At 40.3% G+C, this 25,790-nt stretch overlaps 1 protein-coding gene across 1 annotated transcript in view; it reads right to left on the bottom strand.

Annotated features, from left to right (window-relative positions):
* Positions 1–3,676: 3,676 nt before the first annotated feature.
* Positions 3,677–25,790, bottom strand: part of ngfa (nerve growth factor a (beta polypeptide)) — an 84,972-nt gene continuing 62,858 nt past the window's right edge. Inside the window, exons 2-3 of the mRNA XM_034172521.1 lie at positions 7,501–7,608; positions 3,677–4,973 (exon numbers count right to left, since the gene is read on the bottom strand). Coding sequence (XP_034028412.1) covers positions 4,114–4,962 — 849 coding nt within the window. The 5' untranslated portion in view covers positions 4,963–4,973; positions 7,501–7,608 and the 3' untranslated portion in view covers positions 3,677–4,113. The remainder of the gene's footprint in view (positions 4,974–7,500; positions 7,609–25,790) is intronic.

Below are 25,790 nucleotides of genomic sequence, written 5' to 3'. Positions count from 1 at the left end.
AGGATTCCTCTTTGCTTTGCCAAAGGCCGCCATCCTGGAATGCTGCAGTGCTGTCTGATATCACTGTGATCAAGCCTGAATAGATGTCTGGTCTTGTCAGCTTTCATTGTTCCATTTTTTAAAATCAAAATTCTTAATTTCATGTGTTCACAGACCCATTTGTTTCTATCAGACTCATATGTCGATACCAAAACACAGTCACACATTATGAATGAAATAATTTACTGTGAATTAATTTTGAAGAAATAAAATTTTCAGCACACTTTAACCTGATATATTCATGGTAGTACTTTTTTTTTTGATGAAAAACACAATACTTGTTGATTCTATAAGCAAGACAGACACTGACTTTTTGTTTTGTTTTGACATTTGTAAAAAACCTGTAACTTCTTGCAAAAATCCTCTCTTTCATGTCATCTGTGTCACCAAATCTTGATAACTCATGATGATGACTCAGGATTGCACAAAACATCACAGACGACCTAATCCATAAACCTCTGTGGAAAAATATAAAAAAGAAAACATCACATTGAAACATAAATTAAAAAAAATATATATTTTGTAAAAGTTCTTTTGTTTTGAATTTTATTAAGTTTTTGCATATATCTGTTTTAATAGGCTTTATTTATTTTCATTTGTGTGTATGAGAAAAATCTCATTTGAAATGTTAATATATATCATCGTATTTCCAACAAAGGTCAAATGTGAAATTTTTTTTTCACCCATTTTCATTACAGAAACTAATCATTTATCAAGATGCAATACTCAGAAAAAAATGTTCCATTATAGCTGTATTGCTCAGTTCACAATAGTTACTGATGATTAGTCAGTAAATAAATAAATAAATATTGCAAAGACTTGATTAAGTACCACCGTATCTTTAACAAACTGCTGCATATAACATGAATGAAATTAATCACCATGAAGAAATTATGAAAAAGTGGTCACATAACTGACTAATTAGTACTGTTTTTCATATAGGTATACAGTGGTATGTAAACGTTTGGGCACCCCTGATGATTTCCATGATTTTCCTTTATAAATTATTGGTTGTTTGGATCAGCAACTTCAGTTAAATATATCATATAGCAGACAAACAGTGATATTAGAGAAGTGAAATTAAGTTTATAGGATTTACAGAAAGTGTGCAATAATTCTTTAAACAAAATTAGGCAGGTGCATAAATTTGGGCACCCCAACAGAAAAAAAAACATCAATATTTAGTAGATCCTCCTTTTGCAGAAATAACAGCCTCTAAACGCTTCCTATGGCTTCCAATGAGAGTCTAGATTCTGGTTGAAGGTATTTTGGACCATTCTTCTTTACAAAACATCTCAGGTTTGATGGTTTCTGAGCATGGACAGCCCGCTTAAAATCACACCACAGATTTTCAATAATATTCAGGTCTGGGGACTGATGGCCATTCCAGAACACTGTACTTGTTCCTCTGCATGAATGCCTTAGTAGATTTTGAGCAGTGTTTAGGGCCGTTGTCTTGTTGAAAAGATCCAGCCCCGGCACAACTTCAACTTTGTCACTGATTCATGAACATTGTTCTCAAGAATCTGCTGATATTGACTGGAATCCATGTGACACTCAACTTTCACAAAAAATCCCAGTACCTGCACTGGCCACACAGCTCCACAGCATGATGGAACCACCTCCGAATTTTACTGTAGGTAGCAAGTGTTTTTCTTGAAATGCTGTGTTCTTTTTCAGCCATGCATTCCACCCCTTGTTATGTCCAAATAACTCAATGTTAGTTTCATCAGTCCACAGCACCTTATTCCAGAATGAAGCTGGCTTGTCTAAATGTGCTTTAGCATACCTCAAGCAACTCTGTTTGTGGCATGTATGCAGAAAAGGCTTCCTCTGCATTACAGCATCATACAGCATCTCTTTGTGCAAAGTGCGCCGTATAGTTGAACAATGCACAGAGACACTATCTGCAGCAAGATCATGTTGTAGGTCATTGGAGCAGGTTTGTGGGTTGACTATGACTGTTCTCACCATCCTTCACTTCAGAGATTTTTCTTGCCACTTCGGGCCTTAACTAGCACTGTGCCTGCGGTTTTCCATTTCCTCACTATGTTCCTCACAGTGGAAACTGACAGTTGAAATCTCTGAGATAGCTTTTTGTATCCTTCCCCTAAACCATGATGTTGAACAATCTTTGTTTTCAGGTCATTTGAGAGTTGCTCAGAGGCTCCCATGTTTCCACTCATTAGAAGAGATGCAAAGAGGGAAATCATTTGCAAATGGCCACCTTAAATACCCTTTCTCATGATTGGATTCACCTGTGTAAGGAGGTCAAGGGTCAGTGAGCTTACAAACCAATTTTGTGTTCCAATAATTAGTGCTAAATGTATTCAAATCAATAAAATGACAAAGGTGCCCAAATTTATGCACCTGCCTAATTTTGTTTAAATAATTATTGCACAATTTCATGTAAATATTAGAAACTTAATTTCACTTCTCAAATATCAATGTGTTTATCTGCTATATGATATATTTAAATTAAATTTCTAACCCAGACAACCAATGATTTATAAAGGAAAATCATGAAAATTATCAGGGGTGCCCAAACTTTTGCATACAACTGTATATGTGCTGATTCTGCATCAAATGCTACTGTCTGGTGTCTAGATAGTGTTTGGTGCATATTTGGTCAGCATTATACTTAACTACACCAAACACTAGGTGATATCATCAATTTCTAAGCAGATACTGGATACTATACTAGCTAGTATCTTGTGTTCAGAATTTTTTTTTAATTTTATGTCCAACTGTAGACAGATATTTTTTCTGCTTATAGCAGCTGTTTTCATTATTTTGAAAAACTTGACGCATGTAAAACATGTTTTGCATTGTACTAGTTTGTATAGTAGCCAAGACAGAGGAAAATGAAACTAAACCCACATTCTTCACAACAGGCAGTTGCATAAAAAATGCCTTGCAAATTGGAAAAAAACTGTTGTAAAGACAAATAATCCAAACAAATATAACCTACATCACGTACAATTTAACTGATAGCATGTTTGCTGCAAATTCACACAATGCACTCAAAAACATAGACCTACTAACAACACAAACTGCTTTTGCTATCATATCAAATTGTTACAGGTACTGTGGGCTATATTTGTGATCGCTACTATGACAACTGCTTTCTCAATTTTTAACACATTTTTAATGCACCTACCTGTTGTTGAATTGATGCAGGTTTTTTTGTGTTTTTGTACGTGTTTTGGACATTTGCCTGACTCTAAATGTTGTGGCCTTTCTCAGCCACTGTACTTCTGGCCCGTAGTCCAAGAGAAGAATTTACCATTCCCATGTCCTACTTTCAGAACACCACTGGAGTGTCGACCTTCAGATATATTAATTCCAACTGCTATTCCAATCCCTCACCCATTAAACAAATAAATATTGAAGTTAATGCACAATTTTTTCTATGTCTAGTAATGTTGGCGAAAGTGAAAAAATTTCTCTGGATTTGGATTAACATCAAGGTTTTTTTCTTTCTCTGTGCACGTCCTGTCCCTTAAGCCAATGTTATCACCAGTGACACTCAGGCTTTTGCATTTTCCCGCTGACAATTGAACAAATCAACATATACAGGTGCAACATAACCCCCTTGGCGGTGGTAATAATGGCAAATGTAAATGGACACAATGACCCAGGTAAGTACTGAGGTGTTTAATAAATAACAACATGAACAACACAACAACAATAACAACATTAAAAGCTTGATTTCATTTTGTATATACACACACATACCGTATATATTTTCATATTTGACTGTATAAACCATAAATATGACATGCGGTCCTCATAATTTAAAACAACCAGGACTTCTCGGGCTGAGGTAGGGTCGGGGGGGGGGGGGGGGGGGGGGGGGGGCAAAGGGTTTGGATAGATGGATGTTGTGTGTCTGTTGTGAAAGCTTTGGAGGTGATGATGTTTAAGGCTGTGTTGTGTGGTTGTGTGTCTGTGACTGTGTATTTGGAGCTGGGGGTTGGGGGGGTTACAGTATTGGCAATAAAGCTGCAGCTGCTGTTTATGAGAAATATGTGTTTGGTTTATAGTTCAGTGGTCAGGAGTTGTCCTCCCCCATTAGCCCCTCGGAGTTCGTCCCCCCCAAGACTTCCGGCTTAGAACACACACACATGCGGCGTTGATCCGGATGAAACGCCAGGCTGTCCGTTCCTTGAAGGTGGTCATGGCGCTTACGAATATGTGTGTGTTGGTGCAGTAGGAGTTCCAGTGGCGACTGTCGATGCCCAGACAACCTGAAATGCCTGATTTGGAGCCTGATTTTCCACCTCGGCCCCCTGACTTTCCCCCACTGGTAGTCCCGGAGCCCCTGTGCGTGGGGGACCGGCAGGTGGTCTCGTAGAAGAACTGTCTCTTCACCACATTGTTGATTGTAACGTTGGGCAACACTGTGACCTCATTCCCCGCTAGGTCTGTGGCTTTGGTCATGTTGCCCACCCAGTTGTTTATGCTGTCACATACTGAGTACTCTCCTCGGTGCATGGGGTGAGACCCTGCCCTGCGCCGTACCCTCACCCCTCTCACCCCCTCAGTGTCATAGCCCTCTCCCTCGAGGGCATCATGAGATGGGGGCACCTCACTGAAAACAACACGGGGTGAATATCTGTAACGTTTCTTCGAGAACAGCTTGGGGTCCACTGCTGGAATGGAGGGGTCGGAGGGTAAATCTGATGTAGCTGGCTGGGAGTGTGAAGCTGCGCGGTGGGTTCGCCGGGTCCTGTGGTGCTCTTGTGAAGACTGGTGTTCAGAGAGGCGGTCCCCAGCTGCTGTCGGCTGATGTCCTGATCTGTGATTGGCTGTCATCTGCTGTCCTGCTTTGTGGTTGGCTGCCCGAGCCCATCCACCTCCCATGTTCAGTACAGCCTGGACGCCGATCAGGAGGAGCAGGACCAGTGATGACGACCTCATGGGCACACGTCCTGAGCCAGAGAAAAGCATGTTACCATGTGCAATGTGTATATACTCTCTTTTAAAAGCACAGCCTCACTGGACTCACATCTAGAACATATGGCCAGTACAGCTGTAGTCGACTCTGTGTTTCAGAGCAGCTCAGGATTAGGGCTTTACTCGAGGGCACTACAGTGGTGGTAATGAGGATGGAATACTGCAATTTGTTCACGTTCCTAACTCAAATGATAGGGGTTGCAGCGATAACTCTTAAATCCCAGTCTCATTTCTTTGACCTTTTGACCACTGTTCTTGAAAGTGGAAATTTGTTTTTGTGATCTGTGGTTATTTTTGTTTATTTACATAAAAAATTTAGCTACATTGGAAAAGTAATCAGGTCGTAGTGTAACATTAGTTGAGCTTGGCCTCATAGAACGTAGGTCAATATAGGCCACCGCAGTCTCATTTGAACCCCACATCATATCGCAGGATTTGACCACTTATGGGGACCTCTGCTCCGTTGTGTAATATATACACAGCATAACTTCATATGGAAAAATGGTGCACTGTTTTATTTTCAATTGCAATCACAGAAGTAGCCGCAAAATGTATTTTTTTTGGTTCCCAGTGGAGAAGAAAAGACGAGTGCCTAAATGTTAGCCTACACCACTAACCAGAGCAGCTATGTTCTCTCACCTGTAAAACTGCCTCAACACATTTGTGCTCCAGGTCATAAACAAACCGCAACACATATCCACTTTCCCACTGCGTCGTCACTTTTTCTTTGCATTTTCACTTTGTTTGCGTGAAATTTGCTGAAAAACCCATTAAAAATGCAGTGGATTCTCCCTGGAAGTAGAGAAATTACATCATATGCGTCATATTTTACCCCTTTACACTGAGTGTGAAACTACTGGGATGAGGGTCAGAATCTCCAAATCTGAGACCATGATCCTTTCTTGGAAAAGCATGGATTGTCTCCTCTGGATCAAGGGAGAGTTACTGGCCCAAGTGAAGGAGTTCAAGCATCTTGGGTGTTGTTCTTGAAGAGGGGCGTGAGATTGATAGCTGGATCAGTTCTGCTTTTGAAGTTCTGTATATATTGTACTGGACTGTCATATTCTGAGTACTGTGATGAACAAAGAGGTAAGCCATAAGGCACAGATTTACCTACCTATCGTCACGTGTTTTGGGTAGTAGCTGAAAGAATAAGACTGGGAATACAAGGCCATGTTAAAATGGCCTAAACAGTGGGTCACCCCTTTGAGTCTGGTCTGCTTCTTCCTCAATATCATCAGAGGGAGTTTTTCCTTACCACTGTCACCTGTGTACTTGCTTTAGGGGTTGGTAAGGTTTGACCTTATTTGTGTGAAGCGCCTTGAGGCAGCTTCATTGTGATTTGGCACTATATAAAATGAAAAAAAAAAAATTTAAATTGATAAATGCAAGCAACAGAAATGAGATTCCTCAGTAGGGTATGTGGCCTTTCACCCAGGGTTAGGGTGAGAAGCTCGAATATAATTGAATGAATGACTGAAGGAATGAATTTATTCTGCACACAGATCAACAATAACAAAAACTCATATACAGAACAACTTAACAGTGTACTTGTGTGGCTGAAAGGGTGTAAGCAGAAACAAAGCTTATAAATACCCACCCATCAGTGGTAAGCAGTAAATAGTGTAAAGCATTTATGTTCATGAACAAACCACAGATATGAATGAAAATCATCTCAAATCTGGAGCTCAGTTTTGTATCCCAGTTATAAAGGTTCATGATGAAGTGGTACAGAGGCGGTTTTCTTTCACCAAAACATTAAATCTGGGCTTACATATCAGATGCACCTTCTGGCAAACTGTCGCTGAACTTTTCAGGTCTTCATTTTAGTAAAACCCTCCTCTATACCTCATACAAAATGCAAAACATGCACTGTGCACAATTTCTCCAATCACAGTCACAGAAGCCTATAACTTTTTCTGGGTTGTCTGGATGTCTTGGTGGCTTTCCTCACTCTTCTCCTTCTTGCACAGTCACTCAGTTTTTGAGAACTGTCTACTCCATGCAGATTTACCATAGAGTACCATACTGTTTGTATTGCTTCATAACTGATGTAAATAAAGTTCAAGACATATTCAGTGACTTGGAAATGTTCACGTATCCATCCACTGACTTGTCTGAAGAAAACTGGCAATTAAACTGATTATTTACAGGTATTACACCAAAGGGGCTGATTACAAATGCAACCCATCATCTTGGATTTTATATTTTTAATTAATTTATATCATGTTGTGGAGATTTACTTTCACTTCGACTCTAAGGAAGATAATTTTAGAAATTTTTATATTGAGAAGCCTGATTTACTTTTTGTATTTGAAACACCATAAACAAATTAAACTGCGTGAAATACCAAGGGGTTGAATACTTTTGCAAGCAACTGTATTAGTTACAGACTTTCCTGTTAGTTGCATACAAATGTTTTTTCAATTTTCACCACTAATGGAAACTCTTTTTGTCCTTGAACTATACGCGTGTGTTGCTGTAGTTTGTGTTTATGTGTACCTGTGGAATGTGTCCAGTTGAAGTGTGAGCCCCTGTGGACTCTATAGCCAGACTCCAGTGCAGGCCGGGCCCCACATGCCTACCATCTGGACCCCGTGAACCACAGCCCTGTAACACACACACACACACACACACACACACACACACACACACACACACACACACACACACACACACACACACACACACACACACACACACACACACACACACACTAAAGCCTTAAGTTAAACAACAGACTACACTTAACCTTGAAAAGGCTTCACTTTACCTCCGTGTGATCTACATTTACACAGTTTTCAAACAACCTGAACGTCACGTTTTAATGTACGAAGCCTACAAGTGAAATGTCGGCGAAAAAGAAATATGAAACGCATTCATCAGTGCAGATGAAATCAGTCTGTGAGAACTGCAAAACCCTACTGCTTTCACAGACATTTACCTTTATCTGACCTTATCTCACACCCAGAACACACAAACACTCATGATGTTTAGCTCTTGCAGCTTTGCATGACATAACTTGGAATGTTTGGTATTTATACATATATCCTGAAAAATACAGCGTGTATTTATATGGCATGTGCACTGGTCATGCATGCGAGGTTGCTTCCATGAATGGTCTGCATGCTCAGATCAGACGCTGTGGGAATACACACACACACACACACACATACACACTTTCATTCATATATATATATATATATATATATATATATATATATATATATATATATATATATATATATATATATATATATATATATATATGAATGATAATGTGTAATGGTTGTTTTTGAGCTTGTATTCTTTAATAAATTGCATTGCATATAACAACCAGAAGAGGGCAGTGTTGCTTGCATGCTACAATTCAGACAGCTTCATGCAGCTGAGATGTATCAACATGTCACTGGCTCCATTCCCATCAGACATACAGCACCATATATTTCAAAGGTTTTTCAGGTAATTTTCCTACAAACTGAGAACACTCACCTCTGTGACATGATCAGTGGATCAGTTTTGTGTCAAGTCTACACAAAATCTAATAATCACAGGCGATAAGAGAAAGTGTAGAGAAACTGATACCCTTCTGGCCGTAGTCACGTTGCGATTTAGATGTTCACGCACATATGGAGCTGATCCAAACAGGCAGTGCGTTGACTGATCCAAGCTGATGGGCAGCTAACTATTTACATGGCTCGGGGTTAACCAGGAGGATCCTAATGTTAAAAATATGTGGTTTGTGTTAAATGCCAGTGAACTCGGTGTAAATACTTGCAGCGCAGGAGCACAGGGGTCAGAGCAGTTTAGAAAGCAACCCTGACTTACAGGATCATTTTAGTGCTGGATCACAATCTAACCAGCTCTCCCATTAAACATAATGCGCAAACACTGTTAACGCACACATCACCGTGCACGTGCAGACACTTCACAGTTGGGTTTTGCTGTTTGACTTATTTATAACAGCTTTATGAAGCAAGATTTAGCTGAACTGTAAAAAGTGAGGCCTAGAAAGTTGTAGATTTGAGCCAAATTGAAAAGGTGCTGGCTGAGCTGGAGTTGAAAAGGTAAAATGAAATGGGGCAATGAATTTTACATACATTCAACTGCTGAGGAAAGGTGATCCATATGGTACTCATAAAGCCGCAGGCTCACAGCACGTTGACTCACACAGGGTGGTGAGCACATTTCCTCTCTATAGTTCTTGTACAGTACTAGTTTAAAGTCAGGCATTTTTACGAGGTCTATTAGATAAGAAACCGACACTTTTATTTTTTTTTTAACTATATGGATTTGAATGACGTGCGATTACACCAATCATGCTTGAACCCTCGTGCGCATGCGTGAGTTTTTTCACGCGTGTCGGTGACGTCATTTCCCTGTGGGCAGGCCTTGAGTGAGATGTGGTTCAGCCCTCTCGGCTGAATTCCTTTGTTTCACACGCTGCTCGAGACGGCGCGCGTTGCTTTATCAAAATTTTTTCTGGACCTGTGAGGAATATCCGAGTGGACACTATTCGAGAAATTAAGCTGGTTTTCGGTGAAAAGTTTAACGGCTGATGAGAGATTATGGGGTGTTTCTGTCGGTGTAAGGGCTTCCCACGGAGCGGGACGTCGCGCAGCGCTTCCAGGCGCCGTTGTCGGCCTGTTTCGACCTGAAAACATCCTAATTTAAGGCTTAATTCACCCAGGACGTCGTGAGAGAACAGAGAAGATTCAGAAGAGGCCGGCATGAGGACTTTATGCGGACATTCCACTGTTTAAGGACATTTTTTAATGAAAGACATGCACGCAAATTCGCCGAGTTGTTTCCGTGACGACTCGGCGAATCTGTGTGCACCGCGACAGGAAAAACACCTCCGTGTTGAAAACCATTTGTAAAATTCAGGCGGCTTTTGATGGCTTTCAACAAGTGAGTAACTGAGAAATTGTTTAACAGCTTGGGCATGTTCCAACTTGCCCGTTAAGGTTTCCAACGGAGGTGTTTTTCCTGTCGCGACCCCCCGCGGTCGGGTCCAGCCCAACATGCGACTCTGCCCGCACGTTCTTTCATTACAAAATGTCCGTTAACAATGGAATGTCCGAATAAACTCCTCATGCCGACTTCTTCTGAAAGTTCTCTGACGACTTCCTGGGTCAACAGAGCCTGAAATGTGGAAGTTTTCAACTTGAAACGGCGAGATGCTGCCGCCTTGAAGCGCAGATCGCCGCCAGGCGCCGTGGGCCGTCCTTAAAGCGACACTACCAAACCAAAATCTCTCATCAGCTGTTAAAATTTTTTACCGAAAACCAGCTGAATTTATCGAATGGTGTCCACTCAGTTGTGCCTTACAGTTTTGAAAAAATTTTGATCAAACAAAGCAACAGTCTCTGAGCCATTCCTAAACAATGAAAAAATCGACGAGAGGGTGGGCGACTCCTCACTCAAAGACTGCCCACAGGCGAATGACGTAACCGACAGGCGTGAAAAAACTCTCGCATGCCCACGAGGGTTCAAGCATGATTCAAATCCATATGGTTTTTGAAAAAAATAATAAGGTCAGATACTTTTCTAATAGACCTTGTACAATCAAGTATTCTGCTAATTATTTTTATGATTATTTTGACCAATCAAATAATAATCTGGTTTCCACCAATGATCTATCACACATCAGTTCAATGTCATACCACTGCTCCACATTGGCAATCAATGAGAAAAATGGTTCAGAACTATATGAAAATCTATATGTTTGGCCATCTTCAATGCTGCAACAATTTGACCAGTTAACGCTCAGCCTCGGCTCGTGTGTCATACATCACAATGACAAACTGCGGAACCTTGGGGTAATTTTTGATCCTACATTGTCCTTTGACCTCCACATTAAAAATATTACTAGGACTGCTTTCTTCCACCTGCGAAATATAGCAAAGATTCATTCCATCCTGTCTGTGGCTGATACTGAGACCCTGATCCATGCATTTATCTCTTCTAGATTGGACTACTGCAATGTTCTATTTTCTGGTTTACCGCAGTCCAGCTTTAGAGCTTTCCAATTGGTTCAAAATGCTACTGTCAGATTTTTGGCACGAAGCAGAAAGTTCAACCACATTACACCCATTTTGGCATCTCTTCACTGGCTTCCTGTCCCAGTGAGATCAGATTTTAAGGTTCTGCTACTAGTCTATAAAATTGTTCACGGACTGGCACCTCCCTACCTAGTTGACCTAATTAAACCTTACGTACCGGCCCGGGCTTTGCGTTCTCAGGGCGCAGGACTACTTTGTGTTCCTAGGGTGAATAAGAAGTCTGCGGGTCATAGAGCTTTCTGTTATTGTGCCCCTGTTCTGTGGAAAGATCTCCCTGCGTCAATAAAACAGTCAAGCCAGACTTAAGATGCACTTATTTTCCCTTTTGTATGGGTAGCATCCTGGTATAGTATAGTTCTACGCTTTTCACTCTTTTAATTCATTTTATTAGGAAACGGAGCGTGCCACAGCCTCAACTTTACCTAAATTCTGGGTCTTTTAGTGAAGTTAGGGCGAGTGGCCGGTGATCACCTTAGTATTTTTTCTGTTTTTCTTGTTGTTTAAGGCTGACAAATTATACTGTATTTCTTGTTTTTCTGATGCCTGATTCTGTTTTTTCTCTCTGTTTAAGGTGCAGCTCCATCCAGAGATGGGTGTGGTATTTGTGCTGGAAACCCTCCTGTCCTGTGCACCAACAGCATTTCCTGTATATTCGTTTTGTGAATTGTTCTGTACAGCCCAAGCAGAGGGTCACCCCTTTGAGTCTGGTTTGCTTGAGGTTTCTTCCTCAGAGGGAGTTTTTCCTTACCACCGTTACTCAGGGGGTTGGTAAGTTTGACCTTACTTGTGTGAAGCGCCTTGAGGCAACTCTGTTGTGATTTGGCGCTATATAAATGAAAAATTGAAACTGAACAAATTTGTAGTGAAACTACAGAATGATTTTATGGCCATGTTAAACGTCCACCAATATATAACATTGCATTTACACAGTGTGTCTGCTGGGCTTACAATAGCAGGCCCCTGTCTACTTATGTACAGTATTCCTGCAAAGTGATTTACCTGTTTTTCCTACAGGAATGATGCACTGTAGACTACATTACTCGATGCTCTGTCCTTTCAGGTGCATGTATGGATGTCACAACACGATCAACAAAATGACACCATAATGTCACGATTCAACATCAGTACATCATTTTTGCATGGTGTGCATTTATATAGTGCTCTTCCAACTGAATCAGAAGTTAAATGGCTTTACGTTGATGCCTCACATTCATTCACACACACAGACCTGTGTGTGTGTGTGTGTGTGTGTGTGTGTGGATGAATGGTGCTGTTTTGCAAGTCGCTCAGCTGTACACTGGGAGCGTCTGGGGGTCTAAGGACCTTGCCCAAGGGCTCTTAATTTTCCTGGTCTGGCAGGGATTTGAAACAAGGAGTGTCTAGTCTTAAGCTCACTGCTTAACCACTAGACCATCACCTCTCAGCAGAGATGCCATGACATGACTAAATCCAAACCAAAACCCTGATGTCCTTTAGCCATCACATGTTTGCTGGGCAGGAATACTACTTGCAAAAACTGTAAACTGTGAAATGCTTTATGCCACGTCACACACCAGACCAGCTGATGTCTGACAGATTTGCCATGTCTGCTTATCATATATGACTTTGGGCTTTACTTTTTGTGATGTCATATGGTAGGGGGAAAGAATCACAAGTTGTGGGTGGTGAATTTGGATTTTGTGGCTTGTATTTAAAAATACAGTTGCTTGTTGCTGATGTATTTTATCACTAACGTGACAATTACGGTTCCACACATAAGATGATATAATCATTTATTTTTTTTAAGTAAATGCTGTTTTTGCCTTTCAAACTCTGCGTGGTTTCAGTTTAACATGTTTTTAACATATTAACATTGAGCCCATAACATAGCGTAAAATAACAGGCTTGTTTGGGGCTTCCATTTGAAGCTGTGGTTACTTACTGGTATTTCAATACCTGACAATACCAAGTTTAGCAAAGCTGAAATTAGCGCATGAAGCTAGCTTGTCACTAGTTTGATAAATAAATATGCAAGTGTTTGTTCCCAGCTGTGGTCTATGCAAAGCCCTGGAGTGGTTGACAGCAAAAAACCCAAGAAGCGCTGGAAATGCTTCTGTTTGTTTGCATGATTTCATTAAACAGTTGCCACATTTCATTTGTTTAAGCACTGTGACACTGAGTGTGCACAGGCATACAGAATGCACTGAATTGCTTGACACTGACTGACTGTGTGTTTATGTGGATAATACATGTAGCTTTATACACCTGGAGACATAACCAAGTCCTACGACAACTGGCGATTGCACAACAAGGAAGGACAACTACCAACAATGCTCTCCCTCCCCCAGAGCCCAGACACTCAAACATCACCTCTGTCATGAGAGCAGAACAACATCCAGTAAAACCACCTGCAAGAGTGGAAGCAACCCTTCCAGACACAGCCAGGGACTGGAAAATGCAAGTTGATTTAGATTGGAAACGTGTTCTCACCTGAGAGCATAGCAATGAACCTCAGGCTAGACCTGGTCTTGGGGTGAACCTCCCAGAAGTTCATTGTTGAACTAACTGTACCATGTGAGGCTGCAGTTCGGGAAGCAAACAAATGGCAGTGACTGAAGAAAGCCGACACAGCCGCCGAGGCAGAACAATGTGGCTGGCTTGCCCAAATTTTTCCGGTTGAGGTTGGATGTAGAGAGTTTGTTGCCATGTCCACTACCAAGCTCCTCAAGGGAATGGGAATATGAGGACAGGCTTACCAACAAGCCATCAAATCACTGTCGGAAGCTGCCGAGCAAAGCAGCAGATGGCTGTGGATCAAAAGAAAGGACCCCATCTGAACTGCAAAATGATGACCAGGGGGTAAAAGCAGAGGGGGGCACACCTGGAACACCAGATGTCACCGTTGAGCCCTGTGGAGGTGTCATGGGCCTATCAATGAAACACCAATGAAGCAAGGTGCCCACCTGAAGACCCCAGTGAAGCGCTTACCCCTACCCCACTCAACACCAAGTGCTGATTAATATATAAGGGATTGTACTACCAAATCCTATGTACTACTAAATCAATTCAATTCAGTTAAATTTAATCAATTTATCACATGCCAAATCACAACAAAAGTTGCCTCAATGCGCCTCACACTAAACAGTTCAAAATCAAATTTAAAATAAGTGAGTGAATTAAAAGATTCAAATACACAATTAAAAGACACAAGTAAAATAATAAAACAGATAAAAAATAAAACTATTCATAAGAAAGGGAGTTAAAAATATGTTTTTAATCTTGACATAAAGATGTCCACGGAATCTGAGTGCCTCACGGTCGTAGGGAGACTGTTCCATAGAGCGGGTGCACGATAAGAGAAGGCTCCCTGACCTGCTGACTTCTTCTTCACCCTAGGAACACACAGTAGTCCCGCATCCTGTGACTGCAGAACCCGAGCTGGTACGTAGGGCTTCACCAAATTGGCTAGGTAAGAAGGCACCAATCCATGAACAATTTTATAGGTTAGCAGCAACACCTTAAAATCTGCTTTACAGAGACAGGAAGCCAGTGCAAAGAAGCCAGAATGGGTGTAATATGTTCAAACCTTCTGCTTCGTGTAAAAAGACTGGCAGCAGTGTTCTGAACCAGCTGGAGACCCCAAATGCTGGACTGCGGTAACCCTGAAAATAGGACATTACAATAATCCAATCTAGAAGAAACAAAAGCATGAATCAGAATCTCAGCATCAGTCATAGACAGGATGGGATGAATCCTTGTTATATTTTGCAGATGGAAAAAAGCAGTCCTGGTAATATCGCTAATATGGAGGTCGAAGAACAATGTGGGATCAAAAATTATGCCAAAAATATTAGTTTAACAATCTTTATTCACTCTAGCGACCCTTCTCGAGATATGAGAGTACACAGAATAAAATATACCAGGGTTCATAAAACAAAATGGAACTACAAAATTAGAATTGGTATAACACCCAGTTCTAATTAGCAGTTATAAGTTAATAATGGTGTCTTAGTGTGCTTAATCATTTTCCTTTAGCTTGTTAAAAAATGCACATGTGCTGCTGGTCAGGCTCACATACTCAAAAGGAGAATTATGATTCACACCTGCAGGGGGAGGCCAAGAGTAACTGTTACGAAGAAGTGCTTTAAAATTTCAGCTCTTTAGGCTAGTATTTCAGGCTTTTAGAGACAAAAAGCAAGCCAAAACTAAATTCATGTAATAAAAGTTAGTAGTAAGCAGTAGTTCTGCTAAATGTTTCATCCATGTATCAGTTTAGTCCTCTCACAACTTTTCAGTTAGCAGATTAGTGGTTATCAAAGCTAAATTTTAGGTTTGCTGTGCCACCACTGCCCATAGTTTATTGAAAAACTGAAAGTAGTGCTGTAGCCAGTCCAGAATCAAGTGGGACATCTTAGTTTACATGAAAGTGTTTTTCCATGTATTAAATACATTTAATACCTAATGCTAACAGTATCCACTGAAGTTGGACTCCTGAGTGAGTGTTCTAAGCAAATATGCCATATACTATATTGTACTACATTAAGTGCACCACATCAGGTGGGTTTTGGTTGGTGCTTCTCTACTGGATGTTACCACTATGCTAGTGATGAGTTCTTTCTGGCCAATAAGTAAGCTGCAGTATTTTCCCATCACCTTTTAGTATCTCCTCAGTTCACTTGGAACCGTGATGAATGGAAAACCAATAAAGGTGGGTACGGTCTAGTCATGAAGGTACCATGTAGTGGGAAAGCACCATGTGCAGTGTCCACCCCAGTCTTGCGTTTTTTTTTTGTTTTTTTTTTGTGCATCCCTTACAAAATGAGTGACATTTTCATGACATGGTTTCTAATTTTATTTTACTATTTCTAACCCTACCCCTTCCCCTAACCCTAACCCTAACCATAACCGCCACACTCCCCCCGTGTCACCCACATTTTGCACTCCCGTCACAAAAATGAGCTCCACATTTTCGTGATGGGCATGAACCATAGATTAATTTACTTTTTGTGATGCCATCATGAAATGGTGTGAAATAGGATTGTGTTAAAACTGTGTTAAAATTGTGTCAATGTGTTAAAATCACCACAAGAGGGAACTACAAGTCTGTGACCACCAAAAAACAAACAAACAAACAAACAAACAAAAAACACTGCTGTCACATTTTAATGATCAGACTGTTCGGGAAAAAAATGATTTCAACCATTTGGGGAGGTGATGGTCTAGCAGTTAAGCGTTGGGCTTTAGACCAGAGAATCCTCGGTTCAAACCCCAACCTGACTAGAAAATCATTAAGGGCTCTTGGGCAAGGTCCTTAATCCCCAAGTTGCTCCCGGTGTGTAGTGAGCACCTTGCATGGCAGCACCCTGACATCGGTGTGTGAATGTAAATGGGTGAATGTGAGGCATAATTGTAAAGCCCTTTGAGCATCTGATGCAGATGGAAAAGTGCAATATAAATAAATTTACCATTTTTCTTTATTATTTCCTGTTTGGATTATTGTGTTTAATTTTGCATTGTTCAGTTACCATTTTATGTCATCGCTGTTATTCAGTATTTAGTAGAATGACAATTATAAACCAGTCTTAGCTGCAGTTCAATAGGACAAATAATTTCCAATGGTGAAAGATAGCCTATTATTTTAGAATTATTTCAACAATTCAAGTCCACAGGAGAAACCCAAAGTAAGCACGTGGTCAGGCCTCTCTGATTCTGTATGAACATTTTGGAGAAAGTGGAAAAAATTGGGTGCGCACAGGTTTTAAATTCTAGTTACTTATAGGGTTGTGGTAGGATCACAAAGAAAGTTAAAATGTGTTGGCCAGCACCAAGCTAAAGCAGTGTGCCTAATTTCAAGAAAATGCACTATAGAGAAGTTAATGAGGGAAAAAGACATTAAACCCAATAACCTTTAATGCTCTGCAGGACCGATACAATAACTAAATAGGCACTGGCCAACACAGATCAGTGTCAGCAAACCATGGATTTTATATCTCCCCATCTAGTTATCTACTTCATACCATACAGGGCACATGGCAACAATGCAATTAAAGAACAGTTAAAAAAAAACAAAAAACAGCCTTATTCACACATGGAGGCTTCCGACATATATGACATTTAATTTGAGCAAATTTGCCATAAGTGACAGGGAGTGTATTCATCACGTTCCCAGACACACACATGTACAGTATTACACATTGCTGTTATTTTATCTCCTGTTCTGCTTCATGCCTTTTATAGCTCTCCTGCAGTCACCAAGAATGATGTTCATGTGAATGGGTTTGGTGTGGCTCAGCATCCCCTGGTCTAAGGAGGATCGCTTTCTCACAATAGGCTGACTGTCTGCCAAACTGTAAATCTAGACCTTTTGTGTAGAGACATTCATCACTGTCAAAGGGGAGGATGACTTGAGCATTCGAGGCAATACAAGGCACTCAGTGGTCAAACAAGATCATTGAAATTGATGAAAGCACATGGAAAGAAGGCGTAAGTCAAACAGCTGTGAGGTTGTGACCTGGAAAAACCAATCATTAGGCAGCATGAAGGGAAAAAAAACTAATTACTTTGCCTTGAGCAACATCGCACAGCCAAGCGTGTGCTGGCGCTGGCTCATTAAACAGCGACACATCTGAATTTAGTTTTAACCCTATCTAGACTGGGGGGCTTTAAAAGTGCCCGCGCCAACTTTCACATCGTGTAATATCTTAACAACTTATGCTAGTACTACAAAACCTTTCCTACAATTTAGTTGGCTACAATTTGGTACCAAAACCTTAAGTCCATCATCTTTGCCGTTTCCATGGCAACAGTTTTCTGACAGGTATGGCTAACCCAAAATCACCAATATAAGTTTCATTAATGTACTTTCCATATTTTCTACTTAACATATTCTTATTCCACTATATTAACATAACTTTGTATAAGGTTATTCTATAATGACTGTTTTAGTCAATAAAATAGAATATGTGACATCATTATGACGTCTAAATTAGTAGTAATAACACCAATATATCTGTAGTGATTATGTGTTTGTACATCATAACCTGAAAATTTGGTAGTAATATATCATGTTATTAAGTACTTACAGTTTACGGTGATGTTATGAGAAATTGAAGCCACTTTGCCATATCTATGACGTCATTTTGATATTTTTATTGTTGACATTTGCAGCAGAAATCATTGTGAACATTTAAGTGCTCTAAGGCACAAAATCAGTAAAATTGAGATGCATAACCTAAATTTGTAGGAAAATTGTAGGAAAATACATTATGATATTTTGGGCAATAGAATCAGATTATGACATCATAATGACATCATATTACATTATAATGATACCAAAATGGCGCTAATGATTAAGTTTCATGTGTAGATCATCTCCTGCAAATTTGGTGGTCATACGCTATACCGTTCACTAGTTATGAGGGGGGAGCCGAAAGAGCCTCCCTAGGAATCCCCAAAAAGCACGGTCTAGATAGGGCTAAAATATGTGCAACATACCCACAAGCTCCCAATTTTACGGTGTGTGGCTGCAGAACAGCGTGTCAGCTGTGACAGAGTTACAAGGAGACAGGTGAGCCAGAACACGAACAGGATAAAGAGCATCGCCTGCCGCCACAGCGAGGTTAGTTTACAGTAAGCAAAGGCTTTTTTCCGTTCCGTGTCATGTTAGTCATTAGTTACAAAACCTTGCGAAAAGATGTCCAGCAGCACCGTGTCAACAGTTCTCTCCAACAAACACACATTTCTCTCACTGAGTGTTGACACCGGCATCAGATTATGAAGGGGTGAGAACACGAGGCTGACAGTTGCACAGATACAGAAAGGAAGAGAGAAGAGAGACTGACAGAATAGAGATAAATAAAAGTAAACACTGTCTCTGTGTCTCTCATCACTTTAGTGTAGTGCAGTTCCTGCTGCTGTCATCTACTGGAAATAATTATCAAGAGGGAGGACGTGCAGGTCAGGTTGCTCTCTTTTTAGTTAACACATGTCCAAATGTTAAGTTTATCTTATTCTTTTAAAAGTAATCTGTTGGCTTGTTGGTGTGTTAACAGCAGTACTCAAAAACCTTCACGCCAATCTCATTTGAAAGTCAACCTACCATCCCTGGTTCTCAAGTCCAGGCGCCTAAGTGGCTCTACTCTTCATTTTTTGTTTTTTTGTTTTTTTTAGAAGATATACCTTACTGAATTTTCATGGCTTCACATCTGCAGCCCCAAATCAGAAATGGAGAAGAAATTGAAAATGAAAGAAAACACCTTTTTTCATTGATGCTTTCATTTCTATTTCATTGCAAACAGTAACATAGTTAATGTTTGTTTGTGGTCAAATTATTTCATTTGTTAAAATACAGTTGTGTTCAAAAGTTTACATACTCTTGCAGTTTTTTTTTTTTTTTGGCCATTTTTCAGAGAATATGAACAATAACACAAATACTTTTTTCACTCATAGTTAGTGGTTGGATGAATCCATTTATTGCCAAACAACTTTTTAAATCAGAATGATGACAGAAACTACCCAAATGACCCTGATCAAAAGTTTACATACCCCTCTTCTTAATACTGTGTGTTGCCCCCTTTAACATCAACGACAGCTTGGAGTCTTTTGTGGTAGTTTTAGACGAGGCTTTCTGATGGTAACGTTGGGACTGAATATGTTTGGACTTTATTTACGTTAATTACAAAGAAATATGAAAGAATATGGCAGTTTATGGTAAATCTGCATGGAGTAGACAGTTCTCAAAAACTGAGTGTTTGTGCAAGAAGGAGAAGAGTGAGGAAAGCCACCAAGACACCCAGACAACCCAGGAGAAGTTATAGGCTTATGTGACTGTGATTGAAGGAATTGTGCACAGCTCTATTGAGCCGAGTATTCCTTTAACTTTAACTAGTAATGACTTCATGACTTTCTTTGCTAATAAAATTTTAACTATTAGAGAAAAAATTACTCATAACATCCCAAAGACGTATCGTTATCTTTGGCTGCTTTCAGTGATGCCGGTATTTGGTTAGACTCTTTCTCTCAGATTGTTCTGTCTGAGTTATTTTCATTAGTTACTTCATCCAAACCATCAACATGTCTATTAAACCCCATTCCTGGTAAGTATGATCAATCTATCTTTATTAGTTGGCTATGTACCACAGGCTTTTAAGGTGGCAGTAATTAAACCATTACTTAAAAAGCCATAACTTGACCCAGCTATCTTAGCTAATTATAGGCCAATCTCCAACCTTCCTTTTTTCTTAAAAATTCTTGAAAGGGTAGTTGTAAAACAGCTAACTGATCATCTGCAGAGGAATGGTCTATTTGAAGAGTTTCAGTCAGGTTTTAGAATTCATCATAGTACAGAAACAGCATTAGTGAAGGTTACAAATGATCTTCTTATGGCCTCAGACAGTGGACTCATCTCTGTGCTTGTTCTGTTAGACCTCAGTGCTGCTTTTGATACTGTTGACCACAAAATTTTATTACAGAGATTAGAGCATGTCATAGGTATTAAAGGCACTGCGCTGCAGTGGTTTGAATCATATTTATCTAATAGATTACAATTTGTTCATGTAAATGGGGAATCTTCTTCACAGACTAAGGTTAATTATGGAGTTCCACAAGGTTCTGTGCTAGGACCAATTTTATTCACTTTATACATGCTTCCCTTAGGCAGTATTATTAGACAGCATTGCTTAAATTTTCATTGTTACGCAGATGATACCCAGCTTTATCTATCCATGAAGCCAGAGGACACACACCAATTAGCTAAACTGCAGGATTGTCTTACAGACATAAAGACATGGATGACCTCTAATTTCCTGCTTTTAAACTCAGATAAAACTGAAGTTATTGTACTTAGCCCCACAAATCTTAGAAACATGGTGTCTAACCAGATCCTTACTCTGGATGGCATTACCCTGACCTCTAGTAATACTGTGAGAAATCTTGGAGTCATTTGTGATCAGGATATGTCCTTCAATGCGCATATTAAGCAAATATGTAGGACTGCTTTTTTGCATTTGCGCAATATCTCTAAAATTAGAAAGGTCTTGTCTCAGAGTGATGCTGAAAAACTAATTCATGCATTTATTTCCTCTAGGGTGGACTATTGTAATTCATTATTATCAGGTTGTCCTAAAAGTTCCCTGAAAAGCCTTCAGTTAATTCAAAATGCTGCAGCTAGAGTACTGACGGGGACTAGAAGGAGAGAGCATATTTCACCCATATTGGCCTCTCTTCATTGGCTTCCTGTTAATTCTAGAATAGAATTTAAAATTCTTCTTCTTACTTATAAGGTTTTGAATAATCAGGTCCCATCTTATCTTAGGGACCTCATAGTACCATATCACCCCAATAGAGCGCTTCGCTCTCAGACAGCAGGCTTACTTGTAGTTCCTAGGGTTTTTAAGAGTAGAATGGGAGGCAGAGCCTTCAGCTTTCAGGCTCCTCTCCTGTGGAACCAGCTCCCAATTCAGATCAGGGAGACAGACACCCTCTCTACTTTTAAGATTAGGCTTAAAACTTTCCTTTTTGCTAAAGCTTATAGTTAGGGCTGGATCAGGTGACCCTGAACCATCCCTTAGTTATGCTGCTATAGACTTAGAGTGCTGGGGGGTTCCCATGATGCACTGAGTGTTTCTTTCTCTTTTTGCTCTGTATGCACCACTCTGCATTTAATCATTAGTGATTGATCTCTGCTCCCCTCCACAGCATGTCTTTTTCCTGGTTCTCTCCCTCAGCCCCAACCAGTCCCAGTAGAAGACTGCCCCTCCCTGAGCCTGGTTCTGCTGGAGGTTTCTTCCTGTTAAAAGGGAGTTTTTCCTTCCCACTGTTGCCAAGTGCTTGCTCACAGGGGGTCGTTTTGACCGTTGGTGTTTTTCCGTAATTATTGTATGGCTTTGCCTTACAATATAAAGCGCCTTGGGGCAACTGTTTGTTGTGATTTGGCGCTATATAAATAAAATTGATTTGATTTGATTTGATAATGTTGCATTTTGCATCATCACTTTTAGCTTCATAGTGGAGTAGAGCAGAGGAGGATATTGTTTCACCAAAACACACACACACACACACACACACATATATATATATATATATATATATATATATATATATATATATATATATATATATATATATATATATATATATATATATATATATATATGTATGGTGCAGCCTGAAAGTATTCACAGCACTTCACTTTTTCCACGTTTTGTTATGTTGCAGCCGTTTTCTAAAATGGAGTAAATTCAATTTCCCTGTCAAAATTCTACTCAGCACATAATGACAATATGATTATACACTCATATTCAACCACTTACGCCAATTCAGGGTTGTGGGGGGATGGAGCCTATCCCAGCAACCATAGGGTGTGAGGCAGGGTACACCCTGGACAGGATGCCAGTCTGTCACAATGACAACATGATTTCTTTTTTTAAATTTTGCTAATTTAAATTAAATCAAAAAACAAGAAATCACATGTACATTAGTATTCACACCCTTTGCTCAATATCTTGTTGACGTACCTTTGGCAGCGATTATAGCCTCAAGTCTTCTTGAATATGATGCCACAAGCTTGGTGCACCTATCTTTGGGCAGTTTTGTCCATTGTTATTTGCAGCACCTCTCAAGCTCCATCAGGTTGGATGGGGTTTGTCGGTGCACAACCATTTTCAGATCTCTCCAGAGATGTTCAATCAGATTCAAGTCTGGGCTCTGGCTGGGCAACTCAAGGACATTCACTCCTTTGATATCTTGGCCTCTTGGTTGTGTGCATAGGGCCATTGCCCTGCTGAAAGATGAACTCTCCCTCAGTCTGAGGTCAAGAGCGCTCTGGAGCAGGTTTTCATCCAGGATGTGTCTGTACATTGCTGCATTCATCTTTCCCTCAATACTGACGACTCTCTCAGTTCCTGCTGCTGAAAAACATCCCCATTGCATGATGCTGCCACCACCATGCATCACTGTAGGGATGGTGCCTGGTTTCCTCCAAACATGTTTTCTGACATTCACGCCAAAGCGTTAAATTTTTGTCTCATCAGACCAGAGAATTTTGTTTCTCGTGGTCTGAGAGTCCCTCAGGTGCCTTTTCCCAAACTCCAGGTGGGCTGCCATGTGCCTTTTACTAAGGAGTGGCTTGCGCCTGGTTGCTCTACCATACGGGCCTGACTGGTCAGTTGCTGTAGAGATGGTTGTCCTTCTGGAAGGTTCTCCTTTCTCCACATAGGAAAGCTGGAGCTCTGACAGAGTGACCATCAGGTTCTTGGTCACTTCCCTGACGGAGGCCCTTCTCCCTCAATTGCTCAGTTTATACATGCGGCCAGCTCTAGGAAAAGTCCTGATGGATCACAGCATCTTCTATTTATGGATGGCGGAGGCCACTGTGCTCATTGGGACCTTCAAAACAGCAGGAATATTTCTGTACCCTTTCCCAGATGTGTGCCTCAAGACAATCTTGTCTCAGAAGTCTACAGACAATTCCTTTGACCTCATGCTTGGTTTGTGCTCCGACATGCACTGTCAACTGTGGGACCTTTTATGTAGAGAGGTGTGTGTCTTTCCAAATCATGTCCAATCAACTGAATTTACCCCAGATGGACTTCAATTAAGTTGTAGAAACATCTCAAGGATAATAAGTGAAAACAGGATGCACCTCAGCTTAATTGTGAGCTTTTTATTTTTTAAGCAATTTTTAATAAATTTGCATTTGTCATTATGGGGTATAGAATTTTGAGGAAAAAAAATAATTGGAAATAAATGGAATAAGGCTGTAACATAACAAAATGTTGTAAATTTAAGCTCTGTAAATGCTGTCTGTTACACGCATATTACACACACATATATATATATATATATATGAGGCATATGATTTCCCACAGATGTTGCACGCACACATGCATACGAGGTCTGTCAATAAAGTAAGGGTCCTTTTTATTTTTTTCAAAAACTATATGGATTTCATTCATATGTTTTTACGTCAGACATGCTTGAACCCTCGTGCGCATGCGTGAGTTTTTCCACGCCTGTCGGTGACGTCATTCGCCTGTGAGCACTCCTTGTGGGAGGAGTCGTCCAGCCCCTCGTCGGAATTCCTTTGTCTGAGAAGTTGCTGAGAGACTGGCGCGTTGTTTGATCAAAATTTTTTCTAAACCTGTGAGACACATCGAAGTGGACACGGTTCGAAAAATTAAGCTGGTTTTCAGTGAAAATTTTAACGGCTGATGAGAGATTTTGAGGTGATTCTGTCGCTTTAAGGACTTCCCACGGTGCGAGACGTCGCTCAGCGCTCTCAGCCGCCGTCGTCAGCCTGTTTCAAGCTGAAAACCTCCACATTCAGGTTCTATTGATCCAGGACGTCGTGAGAGAACAGAGAAGTTTCAGAAGAAGTCGGTTTCAGCATTTTATCCGGATATTCCACTGTTAAAGGAGATTTTTTTAATGAAAGATGTGCGGACGGATCCACACGTCGGGACGCAGCCGGCGTGGTGCGGCGGCACAGGAAAAACACCTCCGTGTTGATAACCATTTGTAAAATCCAGGCGGCTTTTGATGGCTTTCAGTGGAGTGAGTATATGAGAAATTGTTTAACAGGCAGGACATGTTCCAACTTGTCCTTAAGGCTTTCAACAGAGGTGTTTTTCCTGTGGCGGAGCGTCGCGGCGGCAGCTTTTCTTTCTTAATCTGCAGATCATTTTTTGTAATTAATTTGTAGTCTGGTTGATGATGATCCATTCATTTTCTATACCCGCTTGTTCGAAATAAGGGTCACAGGGGTGCTGGAGCCTATCCCTGCAGTCACTGGACGTGAGGCAGGGTGCACCTTACTGGGGCCACATACTGACTAACAGACACACTCAATCACACCTATGATCAATTTAAAGTTACCAAATGGCCTAACCAGCATTCCTCCAAGTGGGAGGAAACCCATGCAAACACATACTGCACACAGAAAGGACAACTTCATGCATTCAATCATTTTACATGGGGAAAGTACAAAAATATCATACAGAGCCTTTTAGTGGCCACAATGAGAAATAACATATTTATTGGGACCACATTTAACTATACTGATCATTGGAAATGCTACTGCATGTGTAGAAGATACGAATTGTTCCCACGAGTTACCAACACATTTGAAAATTACAATTACCAGAGCAGGTGCAGATACAGTGAACTTTTTTGGGGTGTGTGGGGGGGATGCTCGTTTTATAGAGAAATATTTTGTTTTCCACATTTTGTTATGTAATGGCTCTATTCCAAAATTGAGTAAATTCATTTTTTTTTACCCTCACAATTTCTCCAATCACAGTCACATAAGCCTATAACTTCTTCTGGGTTATCTCGGTGGCTTTCCTCACTCTTCTCCTTCTTGCACAGTCAGTTTTTGAGAACTGTCTACTCCACACAGATTGACTATAGAGTGCCACACTGTTTGCATTTCTTCATAACTGATGTAAATGAAGTCTGGCTATTAAGATAAGATAAGATAAGATAATACTTTATTGTCAGATCAGAGATCTGAAATTTGTCTTACATATTCAGTACCTCCGTTACAACACAATACATAAACCTAAACAAGAAAATGCACATTAGTGACCAGATGATCTAGTCTAAGCCCCCTGTACATATCTCCTGAAGTCAAACCCCCCAAATCATGCAATTACACTCCAAAATTCTGCCTGGCAATGACAGAGCCTGAAAACTAATAAAGAAAGTGCTTTTAGTAATATTTTCTTTAATCACACACAAAAATTTTCAATT

This window comes from Thalassophryne amazonica, chromosome 6 (assembly GCF_902500255.1).
Source record: "Thalassophryne amazonica chromosome 6, fThaAma1.1, whole genome shotgun sequence".
In the NCBI taxonomy this organism is placed as follows: Eukaryota; Metazoa; Chordata; class Actinopteri; order Batrachoidiformes; family Batrachoididae; genus Thalassophryne; species Thalassophryne amazonica.
This window is presented reverse-complemented; position numbering and strand designations above follow the sequence as displayed.